Source organism: Chenopodium album, chromosome 12 (genome assembly GCF_948465745.1).
Source record: "Chenopodium album chromosome 12, dcCheAlbu1.1, whole genome shotgun sequence".
In the NCBI taxonomy this organism is placed as follows: Eukaryota; Viridiplantae; Streptophyta; class Magnoliopsida; order Caryophyllales; family Amaranthaceae; genus Chenopodium; species Chenopodium album.
The window spans coordinates 10481984-10499892 of record NC_137845.1 but is presented as its reverse complement, the minus strand read 5'-3'; the positions used below and the strand labels follow the sequence as shown (position 1 = coordinate 10499892).

The 17909-nt window shown below is 37.6% G+C and overlaps 2 protein-coding genes across 3 annotated transcripts; one reads left to right on the top strand and one right to left on the bottom strand.

Annotated features, from left to right (window-relative positions):
• Positions 1 to 1326: 1326 nt before the first annotated feature.
• Positions 1327 to 12002, bottom strand: LOC145571937 (uncharacterized). Of its 2 annotated transcripts, none has more exons than XM_081630955.1 (20): positions 11683 to 12002; positions 10066 to 10236; positions 9628 to 9650; positions 8908 to 9083; positions 7501 to 7563; positions 7277 to 7396; positions 7151 to 7193; positions 6848 to 6918; positions 6290 to 6385; positions 5944 to 5998; positions 5123 to 5222; positions 4785 to 4953; positions 4084 to 4243; positions 3965 to 4002; positions 3824 to 3860; positions 3631 to 3723; positions 3501 to 3526; positions 2169 to 3025; positions 2008 to 2051; positions 1327 to 1927 (listed from the first exon to the last, which is right to left on the bottom strand). In XM_081630955.1, the coding sequence occupies exons 2-20, from the start codon at positions 10105 to 10107 to the stop codon at positions 1915 to 1917; spliced, it is 2226 nt and encodes a 741-aa protein (XP_081487081.1). In that variant the 5' UTR covers positions 10108 to 10236; positions 11683 to 12002; the 3' UTR covers positions 1327 to 1914. The 2 variants fall into 2 exon arrangements, with proteins under 2 accessions (XP_081487081.1, XP_081487080.1); XM_081630954.1 differs by having other exon boundaries at positions 1328 to 1927; positions 2173 to 3025.
• Positions 12003 to 12947: 945 nt separating this feature from the next.
• Positions 12948 to 14823, top strand: LOC145570830 (uncharacterized). The gene is made up of 4 exons (XM_081629959.1): positions 12948 to 13097; positions 13430 to 13434; positions 13548 to 13765; positions 13844 to 14823. The coding sequence occupies exons 1-4, from the start codon at positions 12948 to 12950 to the stop codon at positions 14821 to 14823; spliced, it is 1353 nt and encodes a 450-aa protein (XP_081486085.1).
• The last annotated feature ends 3086 nt before the right edge of the window (positions 14824 to 17909 follow it).

Here is a 17909-nt window from a genome sequence, read left to right as displayed (position 1 = left end):
AGTTTGCTATTATAGGATTAAGGTACGTTTGAAGCTATCAGCTTAATTGCAGCTGTATAGAAAAGGCAACTAATCCAGGCTCTCTTATTATGAGTGCATTATCCATAAGTTTATTTTCCTACTTTACCCAAAAAAAAAAAAAAAAAAAAAAAAAAAAAAAAAAAAAAAATCTTCAACGTCTTCGAGTATATAATTTAAAATACCTAATGAATATTAGACTAATCTAATCTAAGTAATCTAAAGTGTATTTTTTTTTTATCCAGATTTGGTCTTATTAAAAAAAAAAAAAAAATCCCCTACAACATATTCTAAGAATTTATTTTACTTTATTAATCTAGTATTCTAGTTAAATAACCCTTCAAGGGGGCATTTGGTATGGCCAATGAAAATGAAGTGGAAAGGAAACAAATAAGTGGGAGGAAATGAATCAATTAATTCTTACCTTTCCATTTGTTTGGTTTAATCATGTAAAGGAATCACTTAAACCTATCTTTCTTTAATATTATTTGAGGAGAGTAAGGGTAATTGTTACCTTAGATTTTAGAGAGGTAACAAATGGGTGGAAACCATTACCCTTAGGTAATAGTAATTGTTTTCCAAACCTTCCAACCAAACACTTGATAACGGTAATAGTTTATTTGAATCCGTTTGCAATAAAAAAACACTCCCACCAAATATCAGAGCTAGCTAAGGCCCTGTGCATCCTGGTCCTCAGCCAGGGCCCCAGATAGATAAGGGCCTCATAAACCAAAAGCCCAAATTTTCATATTTGCTTTAGCTTTCTGACTTTCTTATTCAAAGCTGCAGTAATAAATTACCCTATAAATCAATGCTTTAAATATCTGTTGAATTTACCTAAAATGTGCTCGATTACTTTTTCTCTTTCCAATATAGATTTTAATTACAAACCTTTTGTATTCTAACCTCCTTAATTGTACTCGTAAAAAATATTTCCTTCTTATAGCCAAAATTACCAATAAAGACGTACTCTCATCTAATTATTCTTAATCAATTTGCTACAAATTTGAAGAATTTTTTCTTATTTCCTTATTTTTTTTAAAAAAAAAACACTTATATCTTTAAATTTTTTAATCCTTGAATTACTATGAACTGAAATATTTTTCTATGTTTTTGGATTGTTTGGAAAAAGAAAGCCATCACTCCAATTTACCAAGTAAGTGAACAAATTGCATACATTTTTTTTTTCTTTTCTCTGATTTTTTAAAGGTTGAGATCAATGGCAAAATTTTAAGGGTCAAAATTATTGAGTTTTTTTGGTACTTCATTCATTTGGCAGATATAATAATAATAATGATAATAATTTGAGTATTCTATTGTTTTTATTAGGGCCCAATATTCAAGATTAGAACATGGCCTCCAAAATGTATAAGACGGCCCTGCCAAACATGCACTAAGTTTGACTTAAACAGTCAATTGTATCATTGTATGCAACAAAGGCTCAAAGCTGGGTCCCATCTTTGCCATATTTGGCAAGACTAAACTATGCAATTCCCACATCTTTGCTGAATAAAACTATATGCCAGGAAGCTGAAAACAAAGCATTTAGTTCTGCACCCATCGGAATCAATACCTTCGCACAAAGAGCAATGTCACATTGTTATCATTATAGAAGTACTACTTATCAACATATCTGACAGGGAAGAAAGGACCCTAGATATCTATCAATGTACATGCACCTTTGTCAAAGAAAAAAAAAATTATATACGACTGTAAACACATTAGAACATCCTCATGGCATTCCAAACAGCAGTTTGTTTCTTTGGTATACTGAAAAATTTTAAGACACACCTTTCAACTGTCATGAGCTGGAAACATGGATCAATCATCTTGGTCTTTTATTTAGCTCCTTTTAGACTGTCATCATCCACAGCTTTGCCCGCAAAACAGCCAATATCATCTACAAAAACTGTGAATTAAAGAAACACTGTATCAGACATGAAAGTACTACGGGTTCTTGAAATCTGAAGAATAAAAGGACATCCTTACCTTGGACCTTCTGTTGACACAGAACTGGAACACTGCCTCGTGATCTGATAGCACACAGAAACAGTTAGATCAGAGTTCAGTGCTGGATTCAATAAGTTTAATTATAGTCAGATAAATAGAAATAGGCACTACAGAAAGAAATTAAATGAGAGCATCTCAACTGACTCTTTAGTGGGAGTCCTGGGAGAGCTCTGCACATTATCTGCATCAGCGATTACTTCTTGAGAGAAATCATTGTTTGACGTATGCTGAGACCCATTGTAGTCTTGTAAAGTAGTTTCTTGAGTAGGCAACCTGCTTTCTGGTGTCATACTTCTGTCCTCCGTGGAAACTGGGTTTAGGTTTTCATGCCATGGTGTCTGGCTCTGAGGCCTTTCCCTCCTTTCCTCAGTCACACTTTCCTGCACTGATAACTCTGGAGCAGGAAATGCAGATTCAATGTCTCCAAAAACTTCAGAAGAATTTGAAGACTGAACATGTACTTCAAAGTCTTGCACACCCCGCGAGCTTTCTCCATAATCAGCTTTCGAGATGAAAGATGTACCATAGGATTGCCTTGAACGTAATGGTTGGTGGAAATCTTTTTCTGATGAAAAGTTTTCAGGATTATCTTTTGCTGAACGATCCAAGTAACATTTAGATCTATGAAATTCAACTCCTTCATCAGGACTGAATGAATCTCCTCCCCGATGTTGGTTTTTCTCAAATGATGTGAAGAAAGACCCAGGATTTGTTTTCATTTTGGGCAATGGGAACTCTTCTTCAAACAGGGGATTATCTTCACGTTCATTGACAAGACACCGTGAAAATAAGGCAGACTTCAAGTGTGAAGAACCTGATCTCATTTGTTTCCTTGACGAGTGGCATTCCTTTCCTTCTCTCATTGTAGTGGGCATAATGTTCCAAATATCTTCATTAAAGTTGTTCGACTTACATGACATGTCCAGATCCTTTAATTCCTTTCCATATCTTCTTATGTGTCTTGCAGATGGCATATCAGAAGTGCTCTCACCTCCCACTGACAATTTTAGAAAGAATGTAAGTACTTTATCAGTACAGTATGTGAAGAGTAAAATTTATCTGCATTATGAAAATAACACCCAATATAGATCTCAAGTTTAGACAGCCAAAGTCCCTTTTTTTCAGAACAATCAATTATAAAAAAAAATCAGGAAAACTGATCAATCAAATCTCATTTCAAACTATTCCAAATTGAGGGAGAATGGTGTTATTGTGTTACTAAAAACCTTCCATTCCAATATTTTTTAAAAGAAAAAATGAAAATCTTGCTGGAAAGCAGTCTAAAATGAACTGAAAAACAAAAGCAATACAAAAGAAAACGAACATGATTTTAGGATATCCCAAAACTGGGAGAAAGACGGCTAAGCCGTAGCAAGTACTTACAACTTTCACCTTTAAAATTCAAACGAAATGAAAATTCTTTTAATAGAGTGCAGGTAAGAAATGCAAACCATTTATCTTGAGGGTAATACCTGCAGTGGAAGAGCAAGATTCTCCACTGCACCATGATCATAAAACAGGAAGGACAGAGCATAGTACCATCAGCTATACGAGGTCAGGCAAAAAAAAGTAATCATCAAATTTACAGAAAATAACTCCCACCTAAACGAGGTCAGGCAATCCTTTGTATCTTTCAATTTCTTCAACGGAGAAAAGCGGCCTTGTGGATGATAATTGCACACAAACGAAGAGTATCTATAACACAAATCCAAACAAAATGAGTAAGCATGATAATCTCCTGACCGTGCTACTTTCTTGTTTTCTCATTGTCACGATCCAGAGCAATAAAGCATACTTGGGTTCATCAGATTCTGGAAAACAGCAATCTCCATCTATGATGAGTAAAAAAACAAACAAGAAGTGGTCATCAATAAGCACTGCTCAATGAAGCTGCGTCATCTAAATGTAGAGTAAACTAATCACAAGTTAACAGCACCTAAAAAGTCAGATCTATCAAGTATCTTCTCCTGGAACCTGCATAAAATTACCACAATGATTAAAGAAAGTATGTCCATCAAAAGAGCTAAAACAATGACACGTCAGACACAAAGGTACCTCGGAGGTGATTGTGAATAACACCTTTCAAACTTCATATCTGATAAATCAGTTCTCCAGGTAAAGGTGTTATTAGTAGCATGATTAGTATCATAGTTCTTCCAGTTCACTCCACATATCTCATCAATCTTATTACAGCCGTCTAAGCAGGGAGAGCTATCTGGTAAAACGAAAAAGAAAAACAGGGAAAAAAATAACAGAAGGAAAAATCAGGCAGGTTCATCTTCAAAAGTTCACAATATATGAAAGTAAACTAACAAAGGATATTAATCGAACACACTTGCAAGAAATTAAGCATGAGCACAGAGTAGTGTATACACCTCCAGCCATGGCACTAACAAGCATAAAATATTCAAATTAAAAAATGAACCTCCCTACAACCTTGTCATGTTTAATAAAGGAATACCCCCGGGCACGGGGGGGGGGGGGGGGGGGGGGGGGGGGGGGGGGGGGGGTTGGTGGTGGTCGGTCAAAACCCATATTGAATGTTGAAACTTTCAGAAATAGGATAGAAGAATAGTTTGGATTTTAAAAACTGATTTTAACCTCTGCATTAGTACAATGGATTCTGGAAAGTCAAGTTTTCATAGAACATTAATTCTCGCCTCGTTGCATGACAAAACTAGATTGGAAAAAAGATGCACATTAACATTAGACTTGAATGTTTCAGTAAGAAAACAAATGATATTTGTATGACATACCGTTCCAGAAAATATCATGTCTATCTTCATCATAAAAGGAGTTTATCTTGCATTGCCTACCATCAAGTTGCATGCCATTTTTGAATGTCGATAGTTCATGCTCAATACTGTCAATTGGATACAGTTCATCTCCAAATAAGCGTTTGTGACAAGATGGTTTTTCAACATCCTGCATCAAGCATTCCAGCATTTAAATCATCAAGAATGTGACAACAGTGACTCTCTGCCTTTAATAACCAAGGGCATTTCTAAATAATAATAAAAGACAACAGACAACCATGAACTCTAGCAACAGTCTAACGAGGTCTACGGCAAATAGTGCATATTGATGTTCTCACCACTTCCATATCAAGGTTATCCAGCACCATATTGAAGTTTTTGCATGAGTAGATATTTTTAGCAGCCTTGGTAAATGTGGTCTGTTCATCATTCACTTTACTGTATTCATCAAAAAAATCATATTCAGTGATAGTCCAACATTGCTAGTCCAGAAATAGTGATCAGGTAAAATTAATTTCATATACATAACTACATAAGAGTATGAGACTGAATAGATAAGTATAGTGGTAACAAATGCAGCTACCCTGGCTATATGGATTGTCACTTGACTCATTTCACTCAGTTGCAAACAGAGGTGGCAAGAGGCAGTATATTGGATATAACTTAAGCTTTAAGTGATACAGAAAAGCAAACAAAACAAACAATAGCTCATAATAATAATATAATTAACAACTATAAAATGTTACTCTCTTCCTACTAAAACATTTGGGCAGATATGCACATATACAAAACTTTATCACTAATTACATTGGTATTTAATGATCACAAGTTAACATTGTGCTGGTATTTGAAACTAACTAGTTACCGTGCATGGATGTTTTAAGTAGCATATAATATGGTATAAGACTAGATAGTTAAGTGGACAGATAATACAGAAAAGAGAGTCACAAACTCACAACTATGAACCTCAAGCTATCCTAAAGCAACCAATACTGGACTTGATAACCTGAGCAATATAATTCATATTACTTCTCCAACATTCCTTTATGAATGCCTTACTCCTCCAAGAAACTTCTATGATATCTATATTCCTAACTCTTAAAGATACTTTGCTAGCACCCCCAACCTACCAAAAAGTTAATATAAAACAAACTAATACCTTCCAGGACGTTGTGGCGACTGCAAAGGTGTTTCTGTTCCCACTTTACCTAAACCTGACAAAAAAAAAAAAAAAAAAAAAAAAAAAAAAAAAAAACAAAACAACTATAACATTGGACACAAACAATATGTGACCTTGTTAATGATAGAACCAACCAAAATTTTAGCTACTTATTCTTTTAATTAAGCTTTTTAAACTCTTATTTTTAAACTATTTGTGACACTCACACAGTCATCCTCATTATCTTTTCAGACAATAATATTCAATTTCCTTTCAAAAGTGACTAAACCAGAAGACAAATTGACATGTCAGACCAGAAGACTATTGCAGCATCAAACTACAGCACCTTCAATGGAGAAAGCAACATGAGCTTCCTGTGCAGGTTCTCCTTCTGAAATGCCAACTGCTCCATCATCGCCAATAATATCAAAAATGGATGGTTCTAGTATGTTCAAAACAACAAAAGACAGGGTGATAAGACATATTGTGGAGTAAACAGCAGCAATGAATCTATATGAGAAATAGTATCTTCTTAGAAAAAAGAACCTTTGACTCCATTCGGTAGGTAGTACTAATAATGGTGACCATGGTAATAATTTTAAATGTAATTTCGTAAGAAAAGAAAAAGTCCATGATAATGCGTGCTTTCCACCCACAAATATCTCTTTTTCTTCACAAAATTCATTGCCATCCATTACCACTCGTAGAGGTGCTATTGAGCGGTAATGAAAACTTATGAAGGAAAACACATTATACGGGATGGAGATCCATTATCATGACTCATGAGACTTTCCTTGCCAAGTTACATATACATTCATTACCTTTACTACCTATCAAATAGGCCATTAAGACTTAAAAAATAGATGACATGAAATGTTTCAGCTCAAATTGTTCAATAACTTACGAATTGATGAGGCACTTTTCACATATTCTGACTGAACCTTTTGGACATTTGAAGTACTGTTTTCCCTAGCGCTGGAATTGCCAACAAATATCATTTCAATAAATCAAAGTTACTCTTGTCAATCAGAAAGCCCCATAAGAGGATTGAGGAATTTCACAAATTAATAAACAAAAACATAGTTTAAGAAAAAAAAACTTTGTCAGGTAAGATAGAAAATGTCATTACTTGCAAAATACAATAATCAAGATGCATAGACACCTGAACACTTTCTTGATGAATTATTTGTAGGTATGAACTACTGACCTTTTTGAGGACACTCTTTCCATTTGATTTGGAGAGGGGACCCCTGGTTCAACATATTATCTTTTACTCTCCAGTTTCAATGACTATAACTATTATGGACCCAGGTTGCAAAGTACGAATACATACTTGTTCCAGTAGGCAGAGTGCACTCCATAGCAGTGAGTTCTCTGGAGTTCATCATTGGAGAACTCGTGGAAATGTGATAGCTTGCTGGAAACTCATGGCCTCTAGACTTCCCAATGAGACCTGATCATATAAAATTGAAATTAAGGAATTATATGACATGATGCTGAAAACATTAAGACATAAATGTAAGAAATGAGACCTGTTCAGCATGTATAGATACTTACTTGAATTCACATCTTCAGCAAAGCTTTCACGGGTGGCTTTTTTGGTAAGACTTGACAAATTCTCTGCCACAGTATCACAAGACAAATATTAAGGAAGAGCTCAAGCATGGTGCATTTGTTCATACTATAGATAAGAAGAATCTACACAATTGCACACAATGCAAATGTGGAATTTATAATCTAATCACAATATGAAGCCATTGTGTCACTGAAATTTAGCATGGTTATAAGTAGAATATAGAACCTCCATATAATTTGTAATCAATCAATATTGTATTCTTAAGGGTCTGTTTGCTTCATATTATTTCATCTTATTTTATTTTATTTCTGAAAAAATAAGCTAAGTTACAATAAACAAAGTTCAGAAAAAAGCTTAATTTTACATGACATACTAACAGTGATGTCTTGCCCTAGTGGCAAAGATTAAGAGCTTGTGTATGCTAGGTAACATGTTTGAATCCTCCCTCCCCCATTTGTAATTCGTATTTCCCATGTGGCTCATTTAGACCAACAGGAAAAAAAGAAAAAAGAAAAAAAACTTATAAGGAGTACAATATAAATTGAAAAGACTATGCTCCCCTACTTAAAATAATTTCTTTCGCTCCATAAATAATGCAACCTTTTCCTTCTTTGAAAGTTCGATAATTTTTTGCAAAGTTTCCCTTTTTTTTTTTTTTTTTCTCTATCCCTCAAATCATGACATGAGCTTCTTGACTTCCATGCACCCCTTACATACTGCAAAAGTTATGGAGCTAATGAAGCCTAGCAGGGCATTCATTTATAGACTTAGGAGACACACACACACACAACAATTCAAATCTCACAAAAGACATTATAGAGAAGGTAAGTCAAAGAGAAAAGAACGTATCATTAGATTAACATGGGAGGCACACTTGCAACTAATAGATATGTTGATAAAAAATTTCTCCATCTCCAAATATAAGGCATTTTAACCAATATTGCATATGTCAAGAAATCAACTAACATTAGTTATAATGCAGTTCTAATGGAAACTCATATATACAATGGATTTGTAATACTTGATAAAGTTTAAAAAATAAATAAATAAAAAAAAAAATTATGACATGACAATTAATGTTAAATTAATATAGTAGAATAGCTTGTAATTTGAAATTGAAAGTAGGCAAATAAAGATGCTCTCTATTTTGAAGCTGAGGGAGTTGCAATCTGTAATATCTGCTACTTTTGTTATAAGACATGCAAACACAAATCATTATAGGAGCTAAAGTATTATATTATGTCTTACAGGTCTTTCCTCAATATAACTTTTGATAACAGTTAGCAATATGGAACAATATGGCTTTGACTGACAAGCTGGCATCAAGTTCATCAACTAAAGAATTGACACTATAACAAATATATACAAAAAAAGTAGATTTTTCTCACCAGTGCCATATAAGGGCTTGCATTCTTCTGTAACTTTTGAAACATTGTGAAGACTCAATATATCCAGTGACCGATTTCTCTTTTGATGATCACATGTGTCTAAACTATCGACATTATTCTCTATATATGTAGTCTCTTGCTGCTGTCGTTTCCTTTGCTCAAAGTATTGTCTTTGCCTGCAAAGTCAGAGCAATTCATAAACAAATCCTGAGAATCTGCATGTTTCAGCACTCATTTTATACCAACTCTTGACTCAACAACAAATGAAAAGTATGAAAGTTACTTGTTATATCAGAATCAGAATATGTAAAAAAGATACAGCCAGTCTGGATACGCTACCAGATATACAAAATCTCTCTCTCCATTGACTTTGGTGGTTACAGGCCAGCGGATATCCATTTTGAAGATACTAAACAGAATGGTATTGTAATCTGAAACATAAATTTTATTTTTTTTGTCCTTTTCCTTGGCATGGGACTAATGGGAGGGCATGAATCGCATGATCATCATCAAATTAACAATATTTTTACAAGAACTCTATTTTTTACAAGAACTCTATCTGAAGATTTCAAACCGAAACAAATTTATTATCTAGTGCTCCAAGTCTTTAACTGAATGCAGGGCATGGAGAGAAAGTATCATAGATTCTAAAAATAAGAAGGATACCAGAGACCATAACATCTAGGCATAAGAATTGAAAGAGAAGAAGGGTTTACCTACCTCTTTTGTGTTGACTTCCTAGACTGCATATAGCTCAATCCATTCCAAGTGACAAGAAAAACATGCAAAAAAGTAGGGAGCCCCATATCAGAAAAGACCACAAAAACACAGAGCTAGATTATATAATGACACTTTGTTATCAAACATGCAAAAAAGTAGGAAGCCCAATATCAGAAAAGACCACAAAAAGACAGAGCTAGACTATATAATGACACATTGTTATCTGACTTTGTAAATAGGATGAAGTTTTGTATCATTCAACACAATCTACAGAACAATGTTTTGCCATGTTTTTGAATTCAGTAGGGCAAGATACTCAAAACTCAGAAGAAAACTCTGTTTAGCTTTAGATTATAGATAAACAAGAATAACTTCAGGGAAGCATGATCAGTCTATCTGAGCTAGCACCAAATATTTTGAAGCTAAAAGTGGACTTACAGTCGTAACCTTCCGTCTTGATCCTCCCATCCACTGCAACATCTCTGTCTAGACCAAAGGTACACCACCACTTTTGATAAGATTACAAGTACAATAGAAAATCAGAGATTATCCTCCTTCAATGTTCGGGGAATGTATGAGAAATAAAGGATCCCAATAAAGAAATATTTCCTACAGTTAAAATAAAAAGTTTGTCAAAATACATCCCATGGCATTTGGCAAAGACATGTAACTAATGATAACAACACACACCAAGTGTCACTAGACATTAATAACAAAGAAAATATTTTATCTAGCTGAGATAAAGGAGCTAAAACAGTTTAAATGATCTTAAAAGCTGTGGGGTAAAGAGGGGGGGGGGGGGGGGGGGGGGGGGGGTGAACTCAATTAAATCAACGAAAAACAAAAACCTTCACCTTCTCCCCTCCCTCAACAATCTCCTCTCATTGGATAAGGGGTCTAGCTGAGAAGCCTGAGATGATTGAGCCTCAGTTATGAAAGGCTTGAGCTCAAACATATAAGCTCAAGCATTGCTTGCGTACCTAGTCTAAGGGTCCTCCTGCTTTTCTTTTCAGTTTTGTTTGATTACTTCGGTAACTCTTGATATCCCTCAAATGATGCTTGTCCCAAAATTAGATATGGTACCAACGAAATACAAACATATGAATTCAAAACAAAGACAATAAATATTACAAAAAATCCTTCGTTAAAAAAATTAAACCAAAAAACCAACTTCAAAGTACTCAAGCTGATCAAAGTGACATCGCAACCACCCATACTTTCCATGGGATAGTACAAGGAAGAAGGACCAACTTAAATCTAGGCCAAGTCTGTCCTTGATTCAGGCAGGAGGGACGGCCACCCTTGCCAGCGAGAAAAGGCCTAGTGTCATAGTTTTCCATCCTAACATATATAAACTAAAGCCTACAAAGAGGCAAAAATTGAGGGGTCTATATACATTTATACAATAGGTCATAAATTTAAATCCCCCTCCTCTATTTCAAATTTGCAACTTCCTAATACATTTGGATCAAACTAAAACCTAGAAAATTAGGCTGAATAATTGAAATTGTTAATGGTATTGAGGACTTGTAAATCATCAAATTTTCTAAGAGGAGCTTAATAACGGGGTGCTAAACCTTCGAGCCATCGCCAATTCAAACAGAAATAGGCTCGGACAGAGCTCGATAGGATTAAAGTAGGCTTGGTTTGAGCTCAAAGCGTAACGAACCTCAAAATCCAAGCTCGGCTTGGGCTCCAATAACCTCAAAATTGCTCAGGCCATGGACTCGGTGAAAATGGCAACACATTAGCAACCAAATTTCACTCAATCATCAAATTAGGCTCAAAGAATCACAAAAAATACTTCTCACTTAAGAATATCAGCGTAAATTGCACATAGCAAATTCTAACAACAAAATTGCTAGTTATAATTTTTCACAACTTCAGTAATTAAAGCAACATTTCAACCATTAACCTTTGAAGAACCATAAACTGATTGTACTGGCAATTAAATTAAGGATAATGTTAAACAAAACCCTAGATATTCGATGATCAATAGAAAAGTTGTGAAATTGATATTCGATGATCAAAAGAGAAGGAAAAATAATATCTTACCTCAGAAGTTGGTTCAAAGGAGGATTGAAAGCTCAGAATCTGCTTCAATGGAGGAAATGAAACTCAGAAGCCGCTTTAATGGAGAATTTAGAGTGCGCTTCAATGGAGGAGAGAGAGAAAGTGTGGCGTAAAACGAAAAAGTGAAGCTCTCCAAAGGCGGGAGAAAAAAAGAAGTATGGAGATTGAAGATTAATGACACGCATAAAAAAGAAGGGAGTAATAGTCGTAATTCATTCTCATTTAATTTCTGTTTCTCCATAAAATTGTCCTAGTATAACTCAGGCTACCATGACTGCACCGTTGAAGATAAAGATCTTCTATAACTGACTATCCCAAGATTAACTTAGCTTAGTTGTAATCTCTTGTGTACATCTTATTGTTAATAGTCTTACTTTATCATAAGCTTAGTGTTGGGCCCGTATTGTAATACGACCCATTACATTTAGGGCACCAGTCCAAGAAGCAATAACTCAGCAAGAATGAGCAAAACGGCTTGATTGGAATAAACAAGGAAAGCAGCATCAAGGATATCAATCAAGGAGATACTTGCCAAAGATACACCTACAGAACAGGGAAGAAGATAAATCAAGAAGATCTTCCTCATTTTGAATATATTCCGAATATCTTTGTAAACCCTAGAGATCCATAGGTATAAATAAGCATAATTAGACATTTTGAGCATGCATGTACGCACATATACTCTAAATATAAGAGAATTACTCTGCGTTTACCTACGGAGCTTCGTCCCTACTGAAGAAGGAGGCTAGTCCTTATTCAGTATTGTATCTCTAAACTTATTCTCTTTTCATAATATAGTTCATCTTGTTTACTTATTGTTTGTTCATTGCTTATCTATTGCTTTATTATTGCTTTACTGCTATTTTATATGCTTTTGGTAGTATGATTGTTATCACCCCTCAAACCTAGCAGATTCTCATATGCCCTTGTTAAGATTTGCCTAAACAATTTGGCGCCCACTGTGGGGCTGATAATCAATTAACCTACCAATTCGCCAAAAAACCAATACAAACACCATGTCTGGGCACCAAGTACCCTTTACCATGGCCGAAATCAATGAGGGAATGAACGCATTCCGTCAGACCTTAGACCAACAAAAAAGCCAAATCGAAACACTGTTGGCCCAAAAGGTTCAAACTGAAGCCAAGCTTACCAGTCTCACCAAGCAAAATGAAGCCCTCCGTAGCCAAATACAATCAGTCGCTTCCAAAACCATTAACACCAGAAAGAACACTGAAAGTATAGCCATGCAGCTTGATATGTCAAGTACCTTTCATACCCCTAATGGGGAAAAAGGATCTAACACTAGGGAAACAACCCTAGACCTAGACTCTTTGAATGCAGGAACCCCTAAGCAGAATGGTCAAGAAGGATCTGAGGAGGGAAAGATAGAGAAGGTAGTCAAAGAGTACCTCAAAGCAATCGAAGCCAAGATCGCCAAGATCCCTGGAATGCCAAAGCCCATGGAGGAAGAAGCGTCAGATGGCTATATAGAGTCTCCTTTCCCAGAAGAGATCGCCATGGTAGAAGTGCCAAAGAGGTTCAGCACACGATGGAACGACAGACCCTGATGAGCATGTATCCCTCTACAAGCAGAAGATGATGACCAGCTCAATCCCTAGAGACATCAGAGAGGCCATCATGTGCAAAGGCTTTGGAGCCACATTATCATGTCCAGATTTAACTTGGTTCATTAATTTAGATAATGGGACAATTCGATCTTTTGCAGGAATGGTAAACCTATTCAAAGTCCAGTTCGCCAGCAGCAGGAAAATAGAGAAGCAGTCATCGGATTTATACCGTGTTGTGCAAAGACATGGTGAATCCTTGAGGGATTATCTTAACAGGTTCAACAGGGAAAAGATTGGAATACACAAATGCGATGCTCCTACAACCATTGAAGCGTTCAGGAGAGGATTGCTAGATCACAGTGAACTCTGCAAGGAATTAACCAAATATCCATGCACAACCTTTGAAGATGTACAAGCTAAGGCAATGGCTCAAGTCAGATTCGAGGAAGATGCATATACAAGGAAGACTCCAGAGCTCAGAAAGGATGAAGATCGTCCGTCAAGAAGGAATAACAACTTCCCCAAGAGAGATCATCGATTCAAGCCATATTAGCGTTCCCGCTTTGATGAAGGATCAGTCAATGCTGTCGAAGGAGAGTTTTCTGATTGGAGGGAAGATCCTGAGCTCCCACCCAAGTTGCACGAGTATTGCTTCAATGTCAATCCTGCAGGAGTAATAAGGACCTTAAACAAGATGGGAGATACTGTTCAATGGCCCAGAAGGAGTGACAGGCCTGGGGAGAAGAAGGATCCATCCAGGTGGTGTGATTTCCATTCAGATATCGGTCACACTACTGACGAATGTGTCGCGCTCAGAAAGGAAGTTGCATACTTGTTAAAGAAGGGCTACCTCAAAGAACTCTTGTCAGAAAGATCTAAAGCTTCAGGGAAGGACAGAGAGTCCAAGCAAGGAGGTCCTCCACCCCCACCTCCAATTGTCAAAACCATCTGTTTCATATCAGGAGGGTCAGAATTATGCGGCCTAACATATTCAGCAGCAAAGCGGCATGCAAAAGAAAGCAACAAAGAGCAACCAGATAAGAGGGAAAAATCAAAGATAGACATCCCTATCATGTTTGAGGAAAGCGATGCAGTAGAAGGTCATCATGACGGTCTAGTGATCTCACTCCCAGTTGGAAATTGCATGATCAAGCGAATCCTAGTTGACAATGGAAGCTCTGCAAATATCATCATGTTAGATACCTTGAAGCATATGAACATAGATGAGAAGAATATCGTCAACAAATCAACAATGCTAGTAGGATTCAGCGGGGAAACCAAGAAGACAAGTGGGGAGATTACATTGGCAACATACGCAAAAGGGATCAACCTGCAAGTCAAGTTCTTAGTGATCGACACTCTATCCTCATACAATATGATTCTGGGAAGACCCTGGATACACGAAATGAAAGCCATCCCTTCTACGTACCATCAAGTCATTAAGTTTCCTACTAGATGGGGAATTCAAGAAATCAGAGGAGATCCTAGGGAAGCTAAAGAATGTTACAAGATAGCACTGAAGGCAACATCTGCAGAAAAGAGTTCAGCATAGCAATCAAAGGGTCAGCTGGGCCAAGAGAAGTTGAGTATATTAGAAGAGCAAGAAGCTACAGAAGTCCAGTTGAACCCCATACATCCAGATCAGAAAGTCAGAATAGGATCAGAGCTGAAAGCAGAACTCAGACAACAAATTTACGACTTTCTGGAAGAAGAGAAAGATGTGTTTGCTTGGACCCATGAAGACATGAAAGGCATTTCCCCAGAAGTTATCACCCACAAGTTAAACGTAGATCCAATGCATACACCAGTGAAGCAAAAAAGAAGAAAATTCGCGCCAGAAAGGAACAAGATCATCAACGAAGAAATCCAAAACCTACTGAAGACATGAAAGATCAGAGAGGTAAAGTACCCAGAATGGCTTGCCAATGTGGTGGTAGTAAGGAAGAAAAATGGGAAATGGCGAATCTGCATAGACTTCACAGACATCAACAAGGCCTGCCCAAAAGACCCATTCCCTTTACCTCATATCGATGCCATGGTAGATGCCACAGCAGGACACGAGTTGCTATCCTTCATGGACGCCTACAGTGGTTACAACCAGATCCTCATGCACAAGGATGATCAAGAGAAGACAGCCTTCATCACCAGCCAAGGAATATTCTGCTACAAGGTGATGCCTTTCGGATTGAAGAATGCAGGGGCAACGTACCAAAGGTTGGTAAACAAGATGTTTGAAGAACAAATTGGAAACACAATGGAAGTGTACATAGATGATATGGTAGTTAAATCCAAGAAGGCAGAAGATCACGTCAGAGACCTTAGAGAAGCATTCACCATCCTGAAGCAATACGGCATGAAGCTAAATCCCACAAAGTGCACATTTGGAGTACAATCAGGAAAGTTCCTGGGATACGTGGTTACACAAAGGGGAATAGAAGCCAGTCCGGAACAAGTCAAAGCCATCCTAGACCTAGAGCGACCAAAATCCAAGAAGGATGTACAGAGCCTAACAGGGAAAATCGCGGCACTGAACAGGTTCATTTCAAAGTCTTCAGAAAAGAACAGAGCTTTCTACGAGGTACTGAAAAAGAACAAGGAGTTCAAGTGGGAACAGGAACACGATGAAGCATTCTAGAAGCTGAAAGAATACCTAGCCAACCCGTTGATTCTCTCCAAGCCCAAAGAAGGAGAGCCACTCCAGCTATACCTTGCAGTATCTGAAGGGACGGTCAGCGCAGTTCTCACAAGAGAGGAAGAGAAGGAACAATTTCCAATCTACTACGTAAGCAAGACCCTGCTCAGTGCGGAAACAAGATATGCATCGCTGGAGAAAATCATTTTAGCCTTGTTCACTGCTTCAGTAAAGTTACGTCCATACTTCGAGAGTCATTCCATACAAGTACGAACCAACTACCCCATTAGAGCTATCATGAGAAAGCCAGAAATGTCAGGAAGGATGGAGAAATAGGCCCTACATCTAAGCAGGTACGACATACAGTACGAACCCAGGACGGCGGTCAAATCTCAAGCCTTGGCAGACTTCGTGGCAGACTTCAGCCCTACCCTTGAAGAAGAAGCATAGAAGGAAGTACTAGCTCTACAGGAACCAAAAGCTGCGCAGAAATGGACACTCCATACAGATGGTGCAGCAAACATGCGAGGAGTAGGCTTAGGAGTAGTACTAACATCACCCCAAGGAGACAAGATAACACAGGCAATAAGGTGTAACTTCAAGGCTACCAATAATGAAGCTGAATATGAAGCACTAATCACAGGGCTAACCGTTGCAAGGGATATGAAGATACAACACCTGGAAGTAATTTCTGATTCTCTACTCATGGTAAACCAAGTCAACGGGCAGTATGCAGCAAAAGACACTAGAATGATTGCCTACCTAGAAGTCACAAAGAAGCTCATCAAAGAATTCAAGGAGTTCAAGATAGAACAAGTACCCCGAAACCTGAACACCGAAGCAGACGTACTGGCAAATTTGGGGTCAAACATCAATCCAGAGGAATTTGGGACAATCCCACTAGTACACGTACTTTCACCAGCCATAGAGAAAGAGTCAACCATGAGTGTCTACGAAATTCAAACAGGCCCTACAGAAGAAGAAGACAACAGTTGGACAACGCCTCTGAAAGAATACCTCCTGGACAACACGAAACCAACAAGGAAAGTAACAGCTCAAGCATTCGCTCAGAAAGCCTCCAAGTACTGCCTGATCAGCAATGTACTCTTCAAGAAATCTGCAGCAGGACCTTTCTTAAGATGCCTGGAAGGAAAAGAAGCTCAGCAAGTCTTACAATCCCTACACAGTGGAGAGTGCGGAAATCACTCCGGAGGAAGGAATCTAGCCAACAGAGCACTTAGAATGGGATACTACTGGCCCAGTATGAGGAAGGATGCAGCAGAGTTCGCCAAGAAATGCCTAGCATGCCAAAAACATGCGCCCTTGACACACAAGCCATCAGAGGAATTACACCCAACATTGACACCTTGGCCATTTATGAAGTGGGGAATGGATATAGTAAAGCTACCCCCGTCATCAGGACAGAGAGTGTACCTCTTAGCAATGACAGACTACTTTTCCAAATGGATTGAAGCAGAAGCATACAAGGAAATCAAGGATAAGCACGTCGTCTCATTTATAAAGAGGAACATTCTAAGCAGGTTCGGAGTACCAGCAGAGATCATTACAGACAATGGGTCCCAATTCATCAGCAACAAAACCACCAAGTTCTGTAAGGAATGGAACATCTCTCTTATCAACACCAAGGTAACCACAAGCAAACGGACAAGCAGAATCGAGCAACAAAGTCCTTATAGGCAACATGAAGAAAAGGCTGGAAGGAGCCAAGGGAAAATGGGCAGACGAACTACCCAACATATTGTGGGCAGACAGGACAACTCCTAAAGGCGCTACAGGTCATACCCCTTTCTCACTGGTTTACGGATGTGAAGCTGTAATCCCAACAGAGTTAGAAGTACCTACAGCAAGGTACAGGCTAATGACAGAAGAAAGAAACCAAGCAGAACTAATTCACAACTTAGACACAGTGGAGGAACTCAGGGAAGACGCGCAAATGAGAATGACAGCATATCATCAGGAAGTAGCAAGATCCTTCAACAAGAATG